The sequence below is a fragment of the Mus caroli genome, unplaced genomic scaffold (assembly GCF_978045245.1).
Source record: "Mus caroli unplaced genomic scaffold, Mus_caroli_1 scaffold_18, whole genome shotgun sequence".
In the NCBI taxonomy this organism is placed as follows: Eukaryota; Metazoa; Chordata; class Mammalia; order Rodentia; family Muridae; genus Mus; species Mus caroli.
The window spans coordinates 23899399-23924639 of NW_028227273.1; the positions used below are offsets into that span (position 1 = coordinate 23899399).

Here is a 25241-nt window from a genome sequence, read left to right on the forward strand (position 1 = left end):
ACAGGAACCTCGAGCAGGGTACAGGTACGTTGGAATTGACTGATGGCTACATCTATATGATAAATCACAAACTCAGTATGCTGGTGAGAGGTGAGTATGCTCTTATTTATGCAAAATGTGGCCAATTCAAACTACGGTGTCAGGAAGCAGGACTCGGGTGAGAGGGAGACGGAACCATGAAAGAACATGATAAGGTAGAAGTGCCGGGCATGTCATGATGATGTGCACACACATGAGGCTTATCAAATTTATCTCTGACATGTGCACAGTTCATCGTATGACAACTGCTTCCCAATATGTCGTATAAAATGAAACGTGATCCTTTGGGGCCTGGTAGTACAGCTCATAGGGTGAAGTATGTCCTCGGCCTGTCCATGGCCCTGGGCTCCAGCCTCATCCCCCGCCACCCCACACCTCACCAATCTGCCTTCTCAGGATGTTCTTTCAAAAGCTTTACGGACAATAATATATTTTTATGAGCAAAGAAAGCTAAATCACAGCCGGGCGTGGTGGCGCACGCCTTTAATCCCAGCACTCGGGAGGCAGAGGCAGGCGGATTTCTGAGTTCGAGGCCAGCCTGGTCTACAAAGTGAGTTCCAGGACAGCCAGAGCTATACAGAGAAACCCTGTCTCGAAAAACCAAAAAAAAAAAAAAAAAAAGAAAGCTAAATCACACAGACAACAGTGGCGTCTAGCGAGGACAGAGTTTTTACCTGTAGGCTCCTCTTCGGTGACAATGATCTGTCCAGTCCAGGGTGCTGAAGGATGACCTGAACGGACAAGTATAAAGGTCACAGATGTTCATTTGTGCTGTTGTCTCTTTGATAAACCAATAAACTGGCTGCATGAGTCAAATGGGTTCTAGTTCTCTTGTGTAAATTCCTAATGCGTCTCTATCAATGTGCGTAAAGTACTGGGTGACGCATGCCCCTCCCTGACAGTGTCTGGAGTCTCTCTGGACTGTGCTAAATTGTGCTCCCATAACTGCTCAATACACATCCCCTGAAGCAAACAGGCTTTCCCATGCCTTCTTCAGAGACAGCACATTTGGAAGAAACACCACTAGGACAGTCAGAAGCCTAACAGCTCTCTATCTTTAGAGGAGGCAGGATAAGGCAGGAGAGCTGCATGGGAGCAGGCCCTTCCTATTGTTTTTGAAAAGTATTGTCCATGGGAAGTCGGTCTGAATCCTTCCTGAGTGAGGAAGAAGGAAGAAAGAGTATAGAGGTAAAGACCAACACCTCCTACTGGGTTGTCTCACCCAGCCTTAATATCAGGGGATGTGCCTAGTCTACTTACAGCGCACTGCGCCACGTGTCATCGATATCCCTGGGAAGCCTGTCCTTTTCTGAAGGTAAATAGAGGCTCTGGGTGAGAGGGAGGCAGGGGTGGGTGGGGGGTTAGGAGGAGAGGAGGGAGGGGAAACTGTGATCGGTGTGTAATATACTAGAGAAGAATAAAAAAAAATTTAAAAGAAAATAAAAAGAATGGGGTGGGCTCTATCTTGTGACCCTGAAAGCATTAAAAAAGAGAACGGCAGGTGGAAGAGAGGGCTAAGCAGGTAAAGGGGCTTGCTCCCAAGCCTGAGGACATGAGTTCAGTCCCAGGGACCCGCCTGGAAGAAGGAGAGAACTGGCTCCTGATAGTCGTTTGTCCTCTGGCTTCCACATGAACACAGTTGGCATGCATGCCCACATACATATATACACATATACCCACACAGGTAGGTAGATAGAAAGATAGATGATAGGTGGATAGATAGATAGATGAGCAGATGGATAGATAGAGGATAGATAGATAAATGATAGAAGATAGAGGATAAACATAAACAGATAAATGATAGAAGATAGATAGATAGATAGATAGATAGATAGATAGATAGATGGTAGATGACTAGACAGGTGATAGATAGGTAGACAATAGAAGATACATACATAAAAGATACATGCAGGCATAAATACACACATACATATATACACACACACATACATATATTCATACATACATACACACATACTTTAGGGAGGAAACAATGGCTCAATCTTGCGTTACTAGGGGGAATTTCCATCCAAGTCTGCACAGGAACCAGGAAGGCTCAGAGATGACAGTGTTTGTTATTCACAAACGTCTTGTTTTACAGGCATTCAGAAGGAGTAGAAGAAAGTGTGAGGTGGAACTGCCTAAGAGGAGTCTACAGGTGATGGTATCTTTCTTGGGGTTTTGTGATATCACTAGAAGGAACTAAGGCAAAGGATAGAACTTTATGTGCGGCATGGACCTGTAACTCGCCCCCCCCCCAAGGGTTAGCCCCTAGCCCCTGGGGTATTTGGTAGCGTCTGGAAACTTTCTGGATTAAAACAGGCAAAGAATACAGTCGCCGCGTCACAGGCAGAGACGGGGCTGTCTGTAAGCATCCCACATGCACAGCCCTTCACAACTGCTGGCCCAGTGACGAGGGCCATGGGACAGAATGAAATGTTACTATCTAGGGATGCTTACGATGTTATTATAGACCCTAGTATTGGGGGTGCCATACAGGTTCCCGTAGAAAGCAGAATTTATGTACATGGCTTTGGCATTCAGACTTGAAAGATAAATAGATGTAAATAGGTAAAATAATTATCTTTATAGGTTTTTATATTATATTTTAATTGTGTATCCGTGTGCATGTGTATGTCTTTGTATGTGAGGGTGCATGTGATTGCATATATACCACAAAGCACATATGGAGGTCAGGGTACACCTTGCAGGAGTCAGAACTCTCCTTATACCACGGAGGTCCTGGGCATTGAACTCAGATAGGTCAGGCTTGGCAGCAGGCACCTTTACCAGCTGAGCCATCTTGACAGCCCAAGATTATTTTATATTACCTAAATGGAAACTCAATTTTTTTAATCAACAAAGAGACGCTCACAGGGGTTCAAGATTAGTGCTTTGATGAAGATGTCAAGGTCAAGAAATTCACTTTGAACCGTAAATGCAGTTATATTCAGAATACACTAATAATGTGGATAAAAATGATCTTCGAGCTATTTGTTCCCATAGTTCATTCCGCACCTCATGCTTATTATACAGATTGGCAAGGTACACTTCCCTGAGTAATGTTTTTAAAAAGATAAAATAAAATGAGAGTTTTAAAAAACGCTCAGAAGAAATAATGAATCAAAAACAAATTATTTTTTATCCTCTTGGGTTTTCTCCAATCACGGGATTTTTCTGATGGGAAAAGGATTTCGTATTCTTGTCTCCCTCTAGTGGACAGGAGAGGAATTACTTGTAGTGACATCTACCACAGGTTTCTTGGTTTTGTTTTGGATTTTGGTGGGGTGGGGGTGGGGGGGTTGTTTGTTTTGTTTTGATTTGATTTGTTTTGTTTTGTTTTTGCTTTTGCTTTTCAAGAAAGATGCAGAGAAATGAAAAGGACTTACTTTTTAGTCTAGCTTTCTCAGCTGGATCCAAAGCAGCCACAGGCTCAGAAACTCGGGATGGCAGGCCTATTCCAGTTTTATTCACAGCTCGGACTCGGAATACGTAGGAACGGCCTTCTATCAAGCCAGTGACTGGAAAGCGAGCAAACTTCACAGGTGTGTCATTGCACTGAGACCAGGTATCTGTGCCCACCTCACACCTGAGGGAAGGGAGAATTAGCGGGATGTCAGGCGGACTACGGCTAAGGTGCAAATTCACCCTCTCACTTCAGATCTTCCCTGTGTCAAAACATGGAACTCCTGCCTGGCTCCCTAGTCCTAGACTTCAGACACTCAGTTCCTCTCAAGTTCAATATGTCTTTTTAAATTTTTCTTTTAAAAAAACTCAAGTATTTGTGTGTGTGTGTGTGTGTGTGTGTATGTGTGCGTGTGGTATGTGGCTCTATGTGTGTGTATGTGACTCTGTGTGTGTGTCTGTGCATGTGTGTGTGAGTGTGTATATGTATGTCTGTGCCTGTATGTGTGACTGTGTGTGTGTGTGTACGTGTGTGCGCACAAGTGCCACAAATTGTGTTTGGAAGCCAAAGGACAACTTGAAGGAGGTTTTTCTTCCTCTGTCAGGTGGGTATGGGCATCTGTCCACCTGTATTCACTGCATCTCACCAGCCAGCAACTAGACATGTTTGAACATGAAGACCGAAGCCTCAGACCTTTCTAAACAAGCAGCTGATTTGTCTTGCGTGTCAAGAAGAGGAGTGAGAAAATCACGCAGGTACCCAGAATCCTTTCTATTTTGTTTTTTAATGTGTATGCGTGTTCTGCACGTATGTGTACCTGCGCCCCACTTGTACACGGTGCCTGCCAAGAACAGATGGAGTTGGATCCCTTGGAACCGGAGTTGCAGGCAGGTGTGAGCTGCCATGTGGGTGGTGGGACTTGAACCCGGGCCCTCTGAAGCCAGTGCTTTAACCACTGAGCTGACTCTCCAGAATCTTTATTCAGGAGAGGTTTAGGAAAAAGCTCCCTCAGCCCTGCCCCACGGACACCTTTGACTCCACTGCCAGTCGTCTCTCTGTCTTCTTCAGGCGCTTTCTTGTAAAAGCAGAACAACTGTAGGATAAGTTGGGACCTAAAAAGATAACTGGACAGCTGGGCGTGATCACGACCCTGAGGCTAGTCTCGGCTCTACAGGGAGACTCTCCAAAGGGCGAGCCGACCATCCAAAACAGAAGGAAAAGCTATTTGTTCTGCAGTTTGGCAAGCCGCTCACTGTTTTCCTACTTGGTGATCACTGTGTTCTGTGTGAGTACAAGGGTCAGGAGGTTATCATAACATTTTTGTTTCTTCTCTTTCCTCATCCTCCACTCTGTTCTCTCTCCCAAGCTGGTTTTGAACTCATGACCCTTGTGCCTCTACCTCCTAAGGTCTGGGACTGCATACCCTGCCTGGCCATGTTTGTTTATTTAACAACGAGGCTCATGGTTTCCACGGGGAAATGGAGTGCTTGGAAAACGCTTTCAGCTGCCTGCTAACGTAGCAGCTGGGACCCAAGAACGGCGTCAGAGAACTGCTCAGAAGATTGCAATAGTTCACATGACGGCATTGAGCCAATCAACACAGCTCCAGAGACAACCCTGGAGCGAACTGTGCAGCATTGTAACACAGCAACTCCTTGTTCTTCTTGCAAGTAGTACACAGTGCTTTTAGTTTGAAATGCATCCCCAATACGGCACTATGTTCAAAATGTATAATTCCCAACTAGTTCTCATGGGAGGGCAGTGCCAAAAACTTGGGATATGGCTGGGGAAGGAGGATCTCCCCTTCGTCACTATCATTTACATTCTTTGATATGGATAACGACTACTTTACTTAACATTATGTAAATTCCCATAAAATGTATTTGCAATTCATGTCTTCCATCCACTCTCCCTAAATGTCTGCTTTGTAGAGTTTCTGGAGTTGCTATGTGTGGGAGAATGGCAGGGAGCTGAGGAGACTACAGCAGTTCTACTAGAGGTGTCTCCCAAGGTCTGTCTATCTGTTCAGACATTACCACTGTGACTCAGTGACACTAAAATATGCTTCTTAGCCTTCATTTGAGCAGGTGAAGGCATCATCTCTAGAAGCTTGTATAGCATGTTGGAGCAGAAAGAGCACTGGCCTACAGCTGAGCTATGTTTGAATCCTAGCTCTGGGCTTTCTACCCATGTGACCTTAGGCAGGGTAACAGGGTATCTTTGCTGGCATGTGGCTTGGGCCAGCTCTTTCTTTCCTACCTGTAAAAGCAAGGCCTATCCAGGATGGTTAAGGGTTAGCGGTAAGTACATGAAGTGTTTTGAACAATGTTTAGCAAACAGTAGCTATTAGCCATGCCGTCATTTATAATGGCCAAGGCAAGAGAAGAACAGCATGCACTGCTTACCCTGTCTATAAAGTTTGCAGATCCCTTGGCTGTTTGTCAAAGACAACAAAGCAAGAGACTGACAGTACAAAAGAGTTTATGTAAGCCTCCACATTCACCGGAAGTAAGTGACGCTTCCATCCTACTTTACATCTATGGCTAAAATAGAACCGACTATTCCAATATAAACATTCCTCTGTCAGGTACTGAGCACAGTAAATAGAGTTTTTTGTTGTTGTTTTGTTTTGTTTTTTTTTTTTACTTGTTGTTACAACTATAAGGTTTGATGCATTGATAAAGAGCTGCCTCTAATTGTTTGCACAGCCCAAAGCAAAAAGAACTGGAGCGACCACTCTAAGAAAAACTAAGTAGAGGATCAGCTACTTGGGCCAATAGTTTGAATTCATTGCTTGTATTGTTCAAACACAGTAGATGTGTAAATGTGCAAAAATGACAAATCTTGGGATCCATAAGTTCTGAAGGCTATACTCAAGAAAGACTCTTGGGTAAGAGTGTAGCCCAACACTGGGAATTTTTGTTACTATTTCTTATGTTATATGGATAACTTGAAACCACATCATACAGTATAAGGAATTAATTTGTACCCCTAAAGTCAGTACTTTTAAATGACTGTCATACCAGGAATGCAGTTGTTTAGTATATTGAATATCAGTTATTTCAATTCTACAGTGGCCTCTGCTGATAGGTTTACAATTTAATTATATTCTTGCCAAGTTAGTGACTTGAGTTGATTGTCAAATTCAAAGGATTAATGTAAATAAGTGGGTACTAATACGTATGTAGTTATGTGTAGTATACATATATATTGCACACATTGTATATATTATACACACATCACATACATACACATACACACACAGAGAGAAAGAAAGGTAGAGGAAGAAAAAGTCAGAGACAGCATTTCACTTAGAAATAACGGGGGGAAATCAAGCGCACATCTGGACGCCTACAGAACTATGACTGAGGTTAGGCCAAGCACTAACTTATCGATAAAGTATCCCAGGATAGGGCTCCCTCCATCCACAGCTGGCTGCTTCCAAGAGATGATGATGTAATCCTTGTTAGCATCCAAAGACACCACATCCAAGGGTGCAGCCGGAGCTCCTTCGATCTCTGCATCAGCATCTGTAGAGACAGAGGGATCCCGTTAGCTGCTCAGCCAGGCTCTGCCAGCTCGGCAGACTGAGGTCACGGCGCACACATTTCCCACACAGTAGCTAAGTAGTCGGCTTCACAGAGCAAGCTCCAAGTCTTATCACATGTTCAGCAATATAACAAGGTGTGCTTCCCACTTCCGGTGGAAGATCATTAGATGAGAGAATAAAGGGGGCTCTGAAAAGAACCCATGAACTTTTTCTTCTTGGTTCTCAAAATTTACCCCCCAAAATTAATAGGGAGATTAATAGGGAGTCAGCTAGGTGATTCATACCGGAGAGTCCATTCTTAAAACATTGTTGGGCAATGGTACTTTATCCCTGACAGGCTCCCAAAGGGACGAACAGCCCCTCATGGTACTTGCACGTAAACAGGAAAATAAAAACCATGGAACTGGGCTGGTGAGATGGCTCAGTGGGTAAGAGCACCCGACTGCTCTTCTGAAGGTCCAGAGTTCAAATCCCAGCAACCACATGGTGGCTCACAACCATCCGTAACGAGATCTGGCGCCCTCTTCTGGAGTGTCTGAAGACAGCTACAGTGTACTTACATATAATAAATAAATAAATCTTTAAAAAAAAAAAAAAAAACATGGAACTTTGCCCACCATTAACTGGGTATTGCCATTTTGAAGAAGAAAAACACCTGCTTTAACCACGTGATGGTTATTGATATCTATTTGTTTGAATTGAGAGTGTGTTCTGAGTGTATTGTGAACGTGTCTCTCTGGCCTGGTCAGTGGTTTAACACAGTGATGGTTTGGCAATTGAATACATTATTGGTAAGTGGTGCGACTGTGGAAGGCAGGGCTTGGCTGGGTGACAACGGTCAGTGGGACGCGTGTTTAAAGGGTATGTCCTGCCTAGTTCCTTCTTCCTTCTTGCTACCTTCTTCTGCATGAGTTCAATAGGTCTGTTCCACGAGGTGGGTCACTACAGGCCCTGAAATATGGGACCAGGCTACCATGGGCTGAAACATCTGATCCTGTGAACTAATCTAAATCCTGTGACAGAGCCTGGCAGATAGAAGACCATTAAAGAAGAAAAAAAAAAAAATCAGCACACACAATGACTGGTCCCAAATTGAAGATACTTAGGAAAAAGAACTCTGACCCCAAACCCACACCTGAGTATAAAAAAGTCTACGATAATACAGAAAACAGAGGACACTGTAAAGTAAGATTCCCAGGCTGTGAGCCCTCCCCCAGACTGTGAGCCCTCCCCCAGACTGTGAGCCCTCCCCCAGACTGTGAGCCCTCCCCCAGACTGTGAGCCCTCCCCCAGACTGTGAGCCCTCCCCCAGACTGTGAGCCCTCCCCCAGACTGTGAGCCCTCCCCCAGACTGTGAGCCCTCCCCCATCCCCCCAGATGCAGCTAAACTAATGAATCAGAAGGAAAGAAAATGGGAATATGCCACCAGTAACCCTTTACATGAAAATGATTAAAGCCGCACTCAACATGGGGGAGGGGCCCGCAATCCCAGTTCGTCCTTTCATGTGAACAACTCTTTTTTTAAAAAAGAATTAGTCAGGAGGGCCTGGGAGCCACTCACCCAGGAGAAAACACTCCTCCTAACTGAACAATCTTTCCCTATGAGCTACACCTCTGCAACGCCTGTGAGTTACAAAGGTGATTGATATGATGGCAGAAACCTTTGCAGACCTCTGGGTTTAATGTTAATAGGTTGGCGTTACTTGTGAAGAGCTCAGGTTACCTGGGTTTTGGACATTCTGTTTCATGACCTATAAACCATCAGGGCGTGTTCTCTGGGAAAATGTCTCCTGCAGACACACTAAATGAGAAGGACACCAACAAACCGTGGCCAGGGCTGAACGTAGAACATTTCCTGCATGCCAAGCAACAGGAAACGAGTGCTTTCCTGGGCACTTCTGTCTCTTCCCAGGCTTTGCAAACAGGGCAGAGACAGAAGGAAGAGCAGAGCAAGAATGCAGTGGTGATGCTGATGCTGATGCTGATAAGCCCAAGTACCAGAAGAGGCACTTAGAGGAGGTCTCTGTCTAGGGGAACAGCTAGCAACAACACAAAAACATCCTTGTCTTAAAAGCCTAGGACTCCACATACTGATGGAGTAATTCCCATGTTAACAGAGCAGAGTCTAGTTAGCTGAGCAGTCGGCCACTCTGGGTTGTAATAGAAAGCAGGGGGACAGGAGGTGTCCAGAGAGCCACAGACCAGCATTTCTATAACACAGGGTGCAAGATGCCATTCAGGGGATGAGCTTGATGATCTATTAAGTTACTTAGGCATTCATCCGCATATGGCCACCTCTGGACCACACCTTCCATGTGCTGACCCTGAGAACACATCCCAGAAAAGTCTACCTCAAGGATACTTAGCCTCTTCTTCATCAGCTGATGCTTCAACTCCAGCTGACAAGCGCTCATTGTTCCAGGAAAGCAAAGGTTTCATTTGTGTGGTTTTTAGTTCACAATACCACAAGAATAACCACAGTTTAGCTGTGTCTGGGGAACGGCGGCCCCTCCGTCTGGTGATGATGTTACTCCGTGAACAATCGTGTCTTCTGTTTCCTGTATCGTCTTAGACTTACTAACCTTGGGCATGACAGGGTTGCTTTCCTAAGTTCATGTGACGCTCTTGGGGGTGCCTGTCCTATGTCCTGGCTAGTTTTATGTCTGCTTGATGCAAGCTGGAGTCATTTGGGAAGAAGGACTCTGAATTAAGAAAATGCCTCTACAAGATTTGCCAATAGGCAAGTCTGTCGTGCATTTTCTTAGCCTTTGCGATTGATGGGAGGGCCCAGGCCAATGTGGGTGCTGTCATCCTTGGGCTGGTGTCATCCTTGGGCTGGTGGTTCTATAAGGAAGCAGGCTGAGCCAGCCACAAGGAACAGGCCAGTAGCCAGCATTCCTCTGTGGCCTCTGCATCATCCCCCCACCCCCTTGGGCTCTGACTCAGCTTCCCTCAGTGATGGATTTGTGTGCTGTAAGATGAACTAAACTCTACGTTGCTTTTGGTCACGGTGCTTCATCGCAGCAACAGAAACCCTAACTAACGCAGTGGTAAACACGATAGTTAAAAGTATTGCTCCTGTTCTGAAGATGGGCAAAACAGTGTGGGGAGTCAAGCATGGTGGGAATGTCAGGAATACAGCACAGCTGCGGGATGCTCTCAGTGTCCAGCTCCAGCAGCTGCTGTCCAGCCTGGGCCACAGAGCCCACTAGCCAGCATTTACCCTCTTCAAAGCTTCTAGCTTTCTCTCTCTCAACTTCCAAATAGCCTAACTTCCTATGGGCTGATTAATCTGGTCAAAGATTAGCCTGTTACTCATTATGGCCTCAGACATAGGCAAAAAAATAAATAAATAATAACTTTTCAAAATGTTATCTTATTGTTTATATTTATTATAGAGGTAGTTCATGATTATGAAAGAGATGATAATCAAGAAAGTTAAAAATCTCCTTTAAATTTGTAACTCAGAAATAATGACAACTGACATATTGGCCTAAACTAAAAGATGAAAAAATATTTTGAGATGGGTCTTGCTAGAATTTATAGCTCAGGCTGACCTTGAACTGGGGATCATCCTGCCTTGGCCTGCTGGGCGCTAGGATGGTAGCTGTGTGCCAGCCAGCACGTCTAGCAAAAATGATAATGATTATTACTATCTGTAGTCCAGGCTGGCCACAAACTCATATTTGATCTACTTGCATCTTCTTGCGTCTAATCTAAAGTGGGTTATGGATATATGCAACCACACCTGCTAAATATGATGAATTTTTAAAATAACTTGGGTCATGGTGTTCATGCAAACTTCTTTTTCTTGATACATTTCAGGAAGTATAGATATACAATCATTCGTTTTCACTGCTGCATAGTATTTCTTTATGTGAAGCATGAACTTTTTATATGTATTCATATATATTTATACGTCTTTATTAAAACATATGTACAGATAAAGACATTGTAATTTACAACTCTCATTGGTAAGCAACTCTGGTTTTATGTCACATTTGTCTTCATCTTTGTCCATTTTGTCCTGGAACTGGAGAAGTTGGACTGTGAGCTTTAAATACATAGTTGTAAAACACTCTCAGAGACTTTGAACCAGTTCATAATCACAGCCTCGTATAGGAGGACCGGCTTCTGCATCCCCCTGCCCTGGTAGAGTTGTTTTTATTATGTGTATTATATGTGTGTATGTACATGTGTATATGTGTAGGCATGTGTATGTGCACGCATGTATGTCAACCAGAGTTCAAGGAGTGATGTCTTCCTCAGTTGCCTTCCTTTTTGAGACAGTCTCTCACTAAACCAGGAGTTTGTAGAGTCAGCTAAACTGCTGGGGTCCACCTGTCTCTGAAGCTAGAGTTCCAGGGGTCCCTCTGCCTCTGCCCAGCCATACACCCTCCAGTGCTGAGGTTATAGAGTGTGCTATTGCAGCTGGCTTTTACACGGGTGCTGGGGGCTTAATGTGTGTGTGGCAGGCACTGAGCTCTCTCCAGCCCCCACAAGGGAGTTGTAAATCATATTATCTTTTCAGTATGGCAGATAAAAAGGGTCACTTGCCTGCAATTTATGCAAAAACTGAAGGCTACAGTTGCTAATGACACTTTCCATGCACTTGTTTGCCTGTCCCCTCTCTCCTTCCCTCCTCCCTCCCTCCTTCCCTGTTTCCCCGCCCCCCAGTGTGTGTGTGTGTGTGTGTGTGTGTGTGTGTGTGTGTGTGTATGTGGGTGTGGGGGGGGATTACTGTGGGAGATAGTATGTAACAGATGTTGGCATTAAGTATCTCTGATGGGCTCAGCACACTTCCACTGTGTCACTCTGCTGTTCATGTATAGCCCAGGCTGGCCTTGAACTCCTGATCCTCCTGCTTCTGCCTCCTTTAGCAAATCCTACCACATGTGTGAAGTCCCAGGTTCATTCCCCAGCATCTCCAGGCAGCCATAAATTCACTCCACCCCGCGCCCCACCCCACCCCCACCCCCAGAGCTCCCAGGGACTATACCACCAACCAAAGAGTACACACAGTGGGACTCATGGCTCCAGCTGCATATGTAGCAGAGGATGGCCTTATCTGCCACCAATGGGAGGGGGCCCTTGGTCCTGTGAAGGCTCAATGCCCCAGCATAAGGGAATGCTAGGACATTTGGGGCAGGAGTGGGTGGGTGGGTGGGTGAGGGAACACCCTCCTAGAAACAGTGGGAGGGGGCATGGGATAGGGGTTTGCAGAGGGGAAACCAGGAAAGGGGATAACATGTGAAGTGTAAATAAACAAAATAACCAATAAAAATTTTAAAAAAACAAAAAAGTATCTCTGATGGCAACTTATAAGTGGGTCTTCTCCTTTTATTGTTTGTTTACAGTATTTTCATGATACAAATTAACTGTGTCATAAAAGCCTGCCCAGATGTGCTCGGCTGTGAAGTGTTTCTACAGAACAGTGTGCTTTTAGTGATAGTGATGATGCAGAAGCTGCTTTGTAAGCAGCAAAAACACCTGGACCCCAAAAAAGAGTGCCTCTGAGAAGCCTCACGGGCCACCACGGAACAAGGATGAAGACACATATCACTTGAAATGCTTTGTAGTTCTGAAAACAATGAATATGAATCCTATGATCCAGCAACTCAACACAGGGGTATGTACTGAAAAGAGATGAAAAAAAACTGTCCCATCAATATGAATACTGATAGTGCCAGCACCCTTAACAACACTAACCAGTAGGGACAATCTTGCTGCCTATCAACAGACTGCATGAAGCAATCTAGACACTGAAGCGCTAACCTAGCCACGGAAAGGAACAGGCTACCATATGTGTTATGACAGAAGTGAATTTCAAACGCCAAGGAAGGGGAAGCAGACTCAGAAGGACACTGCTGACCAAAGGTTTCCTGAAAGAAAATGTGGACACGGAAAGGAAGCCCTGGCTGCAGACCTGTGAGTGGACACGGTGGGAGGGGGGGAGGGGGGGTGGGGGGGGGTGCTCCAGGGAACCCGGAGTGACAGAAATGCTGATGAAGGAAGTCATAGGTGATGACCTGCTAACTCGGCTCATGTACTTAAAGACACTTAGTGTACAGTTAATGTGGGGGGAACTTTATGTGTGTTTATACCTAAATAAAGATGTTCTTTAAAGACTCTAAAAATACATCCTTTCAAATGAATAAGTGAAAGGATGCAGCCGAATGTCAGAGTGTTTGCTCCGCACTTACAGTTCCCTTAGCTTCCCGACACTGTGATAGTTACAGTCGTAGTCATCTCAGTAATATAAAAAACAAAGCTTTTTCTAGAAGTTGTTAAATTCACAAACAATTGCTGAAATCTCCCCACATTTTTCTTTCCAGTTATCTACTCAATCCTTTCATATTAACATCTTAGCATGTTTCCATTTTCTTAATTTGTAGATTATAAAAACTGATACGTGTGAAACTGAACCACTGGTCCCTTCTCTGCGTCTGGCAGAGGCACAGTTCTAAGTGGGGCCTGAGAAATGCAGAGCAACTTGGTCAGGCCAGAGATCCCAGAATAAGGCCATCAAGGATTTTGTTTCTACTTCAGTTGTTGTTTGGAATAACTAGAGGTGGTCTCCAGATAGTGAGGGAAAGGGATGGCTTTGCACATTCTTTTAGAATCTAGTCACTTCTATCCAGGTGGTGTGGCTAACCTAATTTCCTGATGAGTCCCAGGGAGCCTGTCTCCATAGCAACCTTTATGAAGGTTGCCTCTTCCACTTCCTTCGGGATACCTGGCTTTGCCAAGGATGCTTCTGTGGAGGAGACACCCTGCCACATTTCCCGAGTTACAGATGTTCACCTATCTTTTATCAGTTGCTAGTGATCGCTTGTCAATGTTCAGTTGGATATGACACAGTGTGTTGAGTGTTCCCTGCACTCACTCTTCCTCCTTCCTTTCGCTGTTATGACCTGTAAGTGTTGGCAGGGAACACTCGGCCATCCTTGGTAAGTGTTGTACGAGGACTATACAAGAGATTTGTTCACCAGACAGAAGTGATGTGAGCAGCCCCAGCAGCTGTGGTGTCGGTGAACTGAACTGGGTTCACCTGCTTACTTGGCAACCAGTTTGCCTACTGAGCTATCTCTCAAACCCACTAAAAATAATGACTTAAAAATATTGAAATTTAACAACAATATAAACTAACCAGTACCCCCAGAGCTCCTAGGGACTAAACCACCAACCAAAGAGTACACATGGAGGGATCCATAGCCTCAGCTGCATATGTAGCAGAGGATGGCCTAGTCGGTCATCAATGGGAGGAAAGGCCCTTGGTCCTGTGAAGGCTCAATGCCCCAGTGTAGGGGAATGCCAGGGCCAGGAAGAGAGAGTGGGTAGGTTGTGGAGCAGGGGAAGGGGAGTGGGGACAGGGGGTTTTTGGAGGGGAAACCAGGAAAGGGGATAACATTTGAAATGTAAATAAAGAAGATATCTAATAAAAAATAAAAAATTGAAATTATTGAAACTTTAAAATTATGAAATGCCATAAAAGGCATTTCAGAAGAAATCAATTATATTGATAAAAGGCTCTAATCACAGAGCTGTCTTTGGTCTTATTTTAAAGGCATCTGGATGGCATCCACAGTTCCATCTTGATCGAAATGCCTGTGAGTTAATTTTTCTATTTAGTACATGAGAGATAAGAATGAATAAATCTGCAGAGACCACAGCCAAACATTGGATGGAGCTCAGGGAGTCTTGTGGAAGAGTTAAGAGAAAGATTGAGGGACCTGGAGGGGATAGAACCCCACAGGAAGAGCAACAGAGTCAACAAACCTGGACCCCTAGGAGCTCTCAGAGACTGAGCCACCTACCAAAGAGCAGGCACAGCTGGACCTGGGCCCCCAGCACATACATAGCAGATGCAGCCTGGTCTTCCTGTGGGTCCTGAACAACTGGAGCGTGGGCCTAAAGCCATTGCCTGTCTGAAATCTGTCCCCCTAACTGGGCTGCCTTGTCTGGCCTCAGTGGGAGAGGATATACCTGGCCCTTCGGAAACTTGATGTGTCCAGGAGGGTCCACTCTCTCAGGGGAGAAGGGGAGGGGAGAATGTGGGGAAGGACTGTGTGAGGGGGGACTAGGATGAGGGGGGCAGTGATGGAGATGTAAAGTGAATAAACAAACAAACAAACAAACAAATACTTGGAAACATCAGTCAATCATTGATATTGTTTACACTTATAATTAATTGTGTGTGTGTTGACGTTCTCCACTCTTACTGGCTGAAAGAGTAGGCGCTGAGAGACAGCAGCCTTTCTCCACATCAGGGCTTGGACATTAGGCTTAGCATCCTGCAAGTACAACTCTCCCACCGCACTCAGGAGGCAACACTTCTTAATCAGCCTCCCACAGCCGAACTGTCCTCTACCCAGGACCAGGCACTTATAGGGACCTCCACAGAGTCAGAGCCCCCAGAGTCAATCTAACCGAGCCTACACCATGCCCTGTCGACACAACTCAAGTGAAGATCACAGTCCAAGTCCTCCCTTTGTTCCTGACCTTTGGACTCTGGAGCCATGGACCCCTGGTGCTGTCGCACAGGGCCTCCAGGAGCCTCCTGTTTCTGAGACCTGCGAGAAGATGACACTTTGCTTTCCATGTCTCCTCCGTGGGACTCCTGAGGGACTGTTACATGAAAGAACACAGAATACAGGCTGAAGGTGCTAGGATCCCATGGAGAGCGACAGGCCACTGTACGTATGGAGAGAAACAGGCCACTGCACATCTGTGTGCATGTATGGAGAGCAACACACCACTGCACATATGGAGAACAGTGTGACACTGCACATATGGAGAGTGACAGGCCACTGCATGTAGGGAAAGCAACATGACACTGCACATGTGGAGAGTGACATGCCACTACACATATGGAGAACACTGTGACACTGCACATGTGGAGAGTGACATGCCACTACACATATGGAGAACACTGTGACACTGCACATGTGGAGAGTGACATGCCACTGCACATATGGAAAGTGACATGCCACTGCACTTGTGGAGAGTGACATGACACTGCACATATTGAAAGACACATGCCACTGTACATATGGAGAGCAACAGGCTACTGCACATATGGAGAGCAACAACACAACCCCGCACATATGGAGAGTGACATGATACTGCACCTATGAAGAACAGCATGACACTGCATGTATGGAGGACAACGTGACACCACAGATATGGAGAATGACATGCCACTGCACATACCCAGCCCATTTAAGACAACAGTGGGAAAAGAAAGCCTAAAACCAATTATTATAGTCTGCCCTAAGAATTAAGTTCCACCACCCGTTTCTTTCTTCATCAACCCAAAGTCATGAAAAGGGGGAGTCTGGAATGAAATAATACATTTGCACTCTAAGATGCTTGTTAATGATGAAGCCTTCAGAGAGAGACAGAGAGCAACCTTTTCTGTTCATGGCAGCATCCATGAACTAAGACAGCTTTCCAAATCACAAGAACCTATTGTTAGTGATAGGCAGGGGTTGCAAACCAATTCCCTTTGTTTTGGTGCCTCGGGGGTCATCTAACATTCCTGCCCTGGGTGATCTGGGAGGCTTTGTAACTGACTTTTATCCTTACTAAAACATGTTCACGCAGACTGGTTTGGCCTCGGTGTTTTAAATGTGCAGTTGTGTGCAGTGGTGTGCTTTTTCCCAGGTCCTACCTCGAACAAAGACGTAAGCGCTGTACTGTTCATAATACTCTCCCATCCGCACGCGGATCGTGTAGAGACCTTCATCTTCTTTGTTGAGGTGAGAGAACGTAAGTGTCGCCCGGTCTCCACTCCAGTGTGGCTGCACCCATTTTGATGGAGAAACAGGTGCTCCTAGGAAAGTAAAAAGACAAGTGGATTCATTGATTTATCCCTACTCCACCCCTCCCTCTTTCCTGTCTTCATCGAAAGTTATTTAACTCTTAGAACTCTCTAGGTCAGATCTTTAAGCCATGCCGGTGTGTTCAATATCAGGGAGAATATTAAGCAGAAGTGAAGGGCTCCAGGACAGACATGTAATTTGTAACATCTGACAGAATTAAAATGTAAAGCTCTTTTTTTTCAAAGAGCAGAGAAGGTCCAAGTGTTGAGATTTACCTCTGTGCTGGCTGATTTATGTCAACCTGACAAAGGCTACGGTTCTCTGACAGGAGGGAAGCTCAATTGAGAAAATGTTTCCACAAGCTCTGGCTGTAAGACATTTTCTTAATTAGCGATTGATATGAGAGAGCCCAGCTCATTGTGGGCGGTGCCACCCCAGGCAGGTAGTCCTGGGTTCTATAAGAAAGCAGGCTAAGCAAGCCAGAACAAGCCATAAGCATCGTCCTCCATGGCCACTGCTTCAGTGCATGCCTCCAGGATCCCGCCCTGTTTGAGCTGCTGGCCTGATGTATCATCAGCCTCAATGATAGATGGCGATGTGAAAATATAAGCAAAGTAAATTCTTCCTCCTTTGGTGTTTCATCCCAGCAAGAGTAACCTGAACTAAACCTCTCTTTATTTTAAATATCTTGTTACTTCTAACAGGGGTCATACAGACTACAAAAACAAAAGTGTTTTGCTTGCCGTAACTTATGTGCAACAGATAAATATAAATTTTAATATCCTAGAATTGGGAGTGTTGAGGAAGAATTTTTCTAACAGACTCGGCTGTACAAATCATTTTTTGTCTTAGGTGAATTTAATTTTAGATGCAAAATTTACACAATTGTATTTTAATGTTTATTCTGGTATGCCCCTTAACTTTTAGAAGTTACAAGTCATATACAATCCAAAACGCCTGCTTATGCGTCTCATCACTGTGTTTTCTCTCAGCTATAAGGAAAAAAATAATTCCTTTTGTTAATAATTGGCCCACACAGAATCTTATGTGAAAAGCATGTTCTTCGGGGCCTAGCAAACACAGAAGTGGATGCTCACAGTCAGCTATTGGATGGATCACAGGGCTCCCAATGGAGGAGCTAGAGAAAGTACCCAAGGAGCTAAAGAGATCTGCAACCCTGTAGGTGCAACAACATTATGAACTAACCAGTACCCCGGAGCTCTTGACTCTAGCTGCATATGAATCAGAAGATGGCCTAGTCGGCCATCACTGGAAAGAGAGGCCCATTGGACTTGCAAACTTTATATGCCCCAGTACAGGGGAACGCCAGGGCCAAAAAAAAAAAAAATGGGAATGGGTGGGTAGGGAAGTGGGGGGGGGGTATGGGGGACTTTTGGGATAGCATTGGAAATGTAATTGAGGAAAATACGTAATAAAAAAAATATTAATAAAAAAGAAAAGAAAAGCATGTTCTTTCCACTGAATACTAAACTTCGTTTGTTTGTTTGTTTTTTTAAGACTCAGAGCCACCGGGCAGTGGTGGCGCATGCCTTTAATCCCAGCCCTTGGGAGGCAGAAGCAGGCAGATTTCTGAGTTCGAGGCCAGCCTGGTCTACAGAGTGAGTTCCAGGACAGCCAGGGCTACACAGAGAAACCCTGTCTCAAAAAAACAAACAAACAAAATCAGAACCAGGGGTTTCAAACTCTCAAGAAGACTAAGATCCTCAGGCACTTTGTTTAGAATGTCCACGAGCTCCCTGCGATGAGTGGTATCTCACTGACAAGCTTGCGGCCTGCCTGTCATCCCCGTCCTTGTGCTGAGACAGTCTCCTGAGTGCCAATGACAGACTTTGGCATACACGTGGTGGGTAAACTGAGACAGGCAGTCATTGGGGGTCAGTGCTTAGAGCTGCTGTCAGGGGTGGATCCAGATACCTACAGGGGCTGCTGCCAATGGCAGCCATCGATCAGAGAAGGCACTCAGCAGACTTTCCTCTGAGGGAACAAAGCTTAATTTACTGAAACTGGCACTCCCTGTGGCCAGTGAAAAACTATGAACTCTTTCTGGGGCAGGCGAGAAAGAGAAAGAGAGAGAAAATTCACACACACACACACACACACACACACACACACACACTGAGTAGATGAAACAAAAGGCAGAGTCTAATAATTTTATACACACAAATATATACATACATGCATAACATACATACACACACACACGCACATACAGAACTACAGACTGGTTAGAGCAAAGCTCCAGCAAGCAGAATCCAAGCATTTCACACATACATACAGACAGACAGACATACAGACACACACACACAGAGTTGATGAGTGGAAGGAACAATGTTCCAGTCCTCCACACTTTATTCTTTCTGCCATAGCTTATGTACCCCAGCAAAATCTTTCAAGCAGTATAAAATTACAATGTGATTTCTTCTAGTCAATGATTATGAAAACAGTGTGTTCCCCATTAACTTTACCAGAAATAATTATATAGCACAGGTAACAAAAACAAATTATTCCCCCCAAACCACATACATTTGTAATTAAGCAAATTGTTATAGATTAATGAACTGTAAGCAAGCAAAGTAGTTTTCTCGGATGGTTTCTCTTATTGGCAGGCAGCAATTTGCAGTCACAAAGAAAGGATGAATTATTTTATTAGTTATCTTTAAAAGTAATCTTATTAGAATCTTAAAAGAATCACAAATATAAGCTTTTATATTAAAAACAGTCATAAATCCTCAGAATGCATATCTACTCATCAGCAATTCTTATTAAATCATATCAGAAAGTTGAGAGCAAAAGTGGGTATAAGAAATCAATCATTAGCTAACAAGCTGTCTTCTGAGAGGCTCTGCCAGTGCCTCGCAAATACAGAGGTGGATGCTTACAATCATCCATTGTACGGAGCACAGGGTCCCCAATGAAGGAGCTAGAGAAAGTACCCAAGGAGCTGAAGGGGTTTGCAGCCCCATAGGAGGAGGAACAATATGAACCAACCAGTACCCCCCAGAGCTTCCAGGAACTAAACCACTAACCAAAGAAAACACATGGAGGGACCCATGGTTCCAGCTGCATATGTAGCAGAGAATGGCCTTGTTGAGCATCAATGGGAGGAGAGACCCTTGGTCCTGGGCAGACTCGATGCCCCAGTGTAAGGGAATGCCAAGACAGGAAGCAGGAGTGGATGGGTTGGTGAGCAGGGAGAGGGGGGAAAGGATAGGGGGGTTTTGGAGGGGAAACCAGGAAAGGGGTAACATTTTAAATGTAAATAAAGAAAATATCTAATAAAAAAAAAGAAAAGAAAGAAATCATCACCAGTCCAGCCTCAGTGAGAGTTACATCAGCCAGTGCTGCCATTGTTCTTGTTCCCTGACCATAAACAGCCCCTAGCTTAACTATTAAGTGTGTGCCTTTCTGAACTTCAAATTGTTTCCTAAGATTTTCTACATCAGAGTTAGTAGTAAAAACATCTCCACCTAACTTCACTAACAATTTTATTTTCCCAAATGTTTTCTAAGGGTGGTGGCCATTGCTGACAACCTACATCTCTAAGTTCTCCTCTAGGGTGGTGATTAAATCATAACCTGCTCCAGCAGCAATGCCTGAAAGCGATCAAGCATTATGATTGTGAATGCCAGAGATACGGTCCAGTGAGGAACTGGAAGCTCTTTAGAGTTTTCATACAACTGTTAGATTAAGAGGGATGTGAGGGCAGCAAGCAAAGCAGAGCTTCATAACAGCATGAAGTCACGTGGTCCTTGGGGCCATCCTACTCCAAGAGTCACTCATGTGGTTGTGTCAACAGGTGGGCTGAATTCTGTGAGTTCTAAAGCAATTTGTCGTTCCTCCTGCATGGTCCTCCAAAAGTGGGGAAGCTTCCTCCTACTGTGGGTTCCCCTTACCGCTTCCCTAAAGAATCTCTCCTGTCCTCTGGGGTCAGAGTCACCACTTCGCTGGGTGGTGGTGGTGCATGCCTTTAATCCCACCACTCGGGAGGCAGAGGCAGGTGGATTTCTGAGTTTGAGGCCAGCCTGGTCTACAAAGTGAGTTCTAGGACAGCCAGGGCTATACAGAGAAACCCTGTCTCAACAAAACAAAACAAAACAAAACAAAACAAAACAAAACAAAACAAAACAAAACAAAACAGAGTCACCACTTCAATGCTGCTGCTGCTGCTGCTGCTGCTGCTGCTGCTTGCTAATTCCAGTCTGGGCCAGGTCATGGTCCAAACCACCATGTTGGAAACTTAGGGGCCCCAGACTGTCCCAGGTGTTCCTATGTACAGCTGACAGCCAGGCCCTTAGCTCAGTAGGCATGCTGGCCACATGCCATCACTAGCTTGAGCTGTACTGTTGACTAGTTGGCTTGTCTTCTCTGCTATGTTCATGCTCTCTAGTCCCATGGGATTTCACATATAAAATATAAGTTCATAGATAAAATGGGGGGCTGGAGATATGGCTCAGTGATTAAAAACACTAGCTGTGTTGCCTGAGGACCTGGATTCAATTCCCAGCACCCACCCAGTGGCTCACAACCATCTGTAACTCCAGTCCCTGGAGAAACTTAATGGCCTCCTCTGTCAGGGCATGCACTGTATGCACAGACATGCATCCAGGCAAAACATCCATACACATAATAAAATTTTTAAAAAGAATAAAATGATGTGAATGTCAAGCCAGTGGATACATAACATTAAACCCAGCTCAGCTGGCCTTCCAGGGCAGTCCTGTGTGCTGGCATTGTTTACAGCCCCCAAGAGTCAGTCCCAGCAAAAACAAAACAAACAAACATTATAACTTTTTATCTATTTTATATCCATTTTTGTACTAACTTACATATTTCATATGAAGAATCTATTTACTATAAACTTTTAAAATATAAACACACTATCACATTAAAGTAAGATTACTGTCTGAACTGCTTCTAAAATTTTACTCTGCTGATTAATAACATTAGTACTTAATTATTTCATGAGACTATATGTTTTTAAGGTTTTATAGATATCTTATAAATGCTATCTATAAGTAAAAATACTTTATCTAATTACCTATCTTATAAAGTAAATATACATGGTTTTTTGGTAATTTGTTACACATATTTCTTGGTGACAAGGAAATCTTACTTTCAAAATGATATTTTAGCTAGGTATGGTGGCAGACACTTTTCATCCCAACACTGGTGAGGCAGAGTCTGTCAAATCTCTGTGAATTTGAAGCCAGCCTGGTCTACACAGTGAGTTCCAGGACAGCCAGAGTTACACAGTGAGTCCCTGTCTCAGAGATTAAACAGCATAACAATTGTGTGTGTGTTACATATATGCATGTATATATGGTATATGTGTATACACACACACACACACACACACATACATATATATATATATATATATATATATATATATATATCACATATATACATGGTGTCTTCATTTTGAAATGTATGTTAAAAACTTAGTACAGCAATGTATTGTCTTTAGCTTACAGGTTCTGTTAGCCCTGAGAGACAGATCTGCAACTGGGCTCACATGCAGAACTCACCAAAGACTCACCGTTTCTATACCACTGGACCTCGGGCTGAAAGTGCTTTATCTCAGGAGTGATGACTACGCGACAGCCCAGACTCATGGTCTCCCCTTCTCTCCCAAAAGACACATCAAACTTGTCATCGAAGTGGATCTCAAACTTGGATGCATAACCGTAAGGGGTCACAGCAACTGAGTACAACAGAAATAAACACCAGGACGTGTATTCTCTTTTTCTTTGAAGAGAAACAGTATTATAATAAGCTTAGGCAGAAAGCAGCTGAGATAAAAGTAGACCAAATTATTTGTGTGGACAAAAATCAAGTTCCATATTGGAAGTACGTAGAACATATGCCTATCTCATTTGCATAAAAGTTGTAACTCATTGATCATATAAGATAAATGTCTATATTTATTATTATAAGGAACACAGTGTAATGGGCCACATGAAATTCTCAAATGTAAATTAAAACCACATTTAACCTAGACTTTCTTCCCTATAGTATCGGAGCTTTTTAATCTTAGATTTTGAGGTGAATTCTACTGCTTAAGTAGAGGTGACAGTGGGATGCTTTGTCCCCAGGCTGTTAGAGCTGACTTCCCATGAATACCAAGGCAGTCTTTGACAGTCAAGCTCAATTGCAGATACAGAGAAGCTAGAGACTGCACGCACTTGCACTCGGCTTTGGGACCTGAGGACTGATAGAGAGAACTTCCTTATAACTCTCCTCTCTCCCCCAGGGCAGCTCCAGAGCCAGCCCAGCCCCTGAAGCCTGTGCGGGGCAGGATCCTGTCAAGTCTCTCAGATTTCACTGGAATATTATCACATAGAAATTAGGTAGATGGCAGATGTTCTTCAAAGAGAAGCTATTTCCCCAGTGACTAGTGGTTGCCTGGTAACACAAGTTGAGGGCAGCACACTGCGTTAGTTGAAAATCAAAGTTCTGGAAAGTTCTGTGGGTGAATGTGGGCAGTCATTTATCCATACTCTGAGTCCCACACAAAAGTTTCTCTGTGGAGAACATGGAGGTACTTAGCTGATAGGATTCTTGTGAGCTTCACTGAACTGATAGCTAGTAAATAGAATACATGACAAAATTGAACTTAATGAAGAACAGGTTGTATTTTTTTTTCTTTTTTTGGTTTTTTGGTTTTTCGAGACAGGGTTTCTCTGTATAACCCTGGCTGTCCTGGAACTCACTCTGTAGACCAGGCTGGCCTTGAACTCAGAAATCCACCTGCCTCTGCCTCGCAAGTGCTGGGATTAAAGACATGCACTACCACTGCCTGGCCAGGTTGTATTTTCAATATAATATTTCAAGGCCTTGGGCAAAAGAGACAAGACACAAGAAGAAAGGACTCTAGAACTAGACTTTGGCAGTTATGGTCTATGAAGTCATGACACTGGCTGGCTACCACCATGAGTTCCAGTGCCCCCATCCGAAAGGAGAAAGACTAATGCCTCTGTCTTCGGGCTGTTGCAGGTATGTACCCATATAAGGTACCCATATAAGGTGCCTGGCACAGTAAGTAACCTGTCTATATGCAGCAGTTTCTTTCCTAGCCCAGGAGAGTCAATGGTGATTTTTAGACATTTGCTCAACCTATAAATATTTCTAAGAATAATCTTCAGGAAGTTATGCCCCCTTCCCCTCTAACCTTCTTTCTCTCCTGCCTAGTGCTGGGGTTGGAAGGGATTGGGGTGCAGAGGGTGGTAAGTATAAGAATCTGATCAAGGGCCTAGCAAACACAGAAGTGGATGCTCACAGTCAGCTATTGGATGGATCACAGGGCCCCCAATGGAGGAGCTAGAGAAAGTACCCAAGGAGCTAAAGGGATCTGCAACCCTATAAGTGGAACAACATTATGAACTAACCAGTACCCTGGAGCTCTTGACTCTAGCTGCATATGTATCAGAAGATGGCCTAGTCGGCTATCACTGGAAAGAGAGGCCCATTGGACTTGCAAACTTTATATGCCCCAGTACAGGGGAACGCCGGGGGCAAAAAGTGGGAGTGGGTGGGAGGGTATGGGGGACTTTTGGAATAGCATTGGAAATGTAAATGAGGAAAATACCTAATTAAAAAAATATATATAAAACCACTAAAAAAAAAAAAAGAATCTGATCAAGTCGTAAGCAGTATGCACATGGTCACCGACACTCACTGTTCATTACTTAATGTGCAGACAACAACTGTGAGCTTAACTGTCTGAGCATGTGATCAGTTTAACAAATATAAACAGGCTAATTTTAAAATATAAAGAACAAATCAACCTTGGAAACAGAATAGCAACCAAAGAACTTAAAAACAGCAAACGAACCATGGGTAGTGCACATTATATCCAACCTAGCATGTGCTAATACATAAGTACTGTGAAATTATTTCATTTTTTTTAAAAATCATGTCGCTGCCTTAAACGCCAGGATTCAGAACATTGTTTAGAATTTGAGCGTTACTGTGGTACACTTTGCCTAAAGATGGCGCTTAGCCAACGCTCTGTGAAACTTACAGCTGAGAGGCATGGAAACCCCACCACGGAGGAGAGACTCATCCAGTTCTCCCTTATATCCTAGAGAAGAGAAGGGAGACATGTGAGCTGTTTTGTATTGCGGGAATTTCCGCACGGGCAGGCGTTTTAAATCTACTTTGAACAAAGCAAAGGCAAACCTACTCTTTACTACGACTGAGGCATATGCTGACAGCTCTCCTTGAACATTCATCGCCGAGGCCCGGTACTGAGCCGTGTCTTCAAAGTCACATCTGCAAAAAACACACGAAGATCAATGACTGTGGGGGTGACCCCTTGTAACAGTTGGCTGTTTTCTCGAGGAATGCTTTGCTAACAGAGCAGATCAGAAATTAATGGTTCACACGTGGCTCTTTAGGT

At 44.2% G+C, this 25241-nt stretch overlaps 1 protein-coding gene across 4 annotated transcripts in view; it reads right to left on the reverse strand.

Annotated features, from left to right (window-relative positions):
• Myom1 (myomesin 1) overlaps window positions 1-25241 on the reverse strand; it is a 112154-nt gene that overhangs the window by 58795 nt on the left and 28118 nt on the right. For 2 of the 4 annotated variants that reach the window (XM_029471248.2, XM_029471249.2), the window contains exons 7-14: window positions 25026-25114; window positions 24864-24923; window positions 22380-22544; window positions 16669-16830; window positions 15498-15623; window positions 6834-6975; window positions 3429-3628; window positions 714-770 (exon numbers count right to left, since the gene is read on the reverse strand). In XM_029471248.2, coding sequence (XP_029327108.1) covers window positions 714-770; window positions 3429-3628; window positions 6834-6975; window positions 15498-15623; window positions 16669-16830; window positions 22380-22544; window positions 24864-24923; window positions 25026-25114 — 1001 coding nt within the window. The remainder of the gene's footprint in view (window positions 1-713; window positions 771-3428; window positions 3629-6833; window positions 6976-15497; window positions 15624-16668; window positions 16831-22379; window positions 22545-24863; window positions 24924-25025; window positions 25115-25241) is intronic. The other 2 variants (XM_021186201.3, XM_021186202.3) reach the window with 1 other exon arrangement.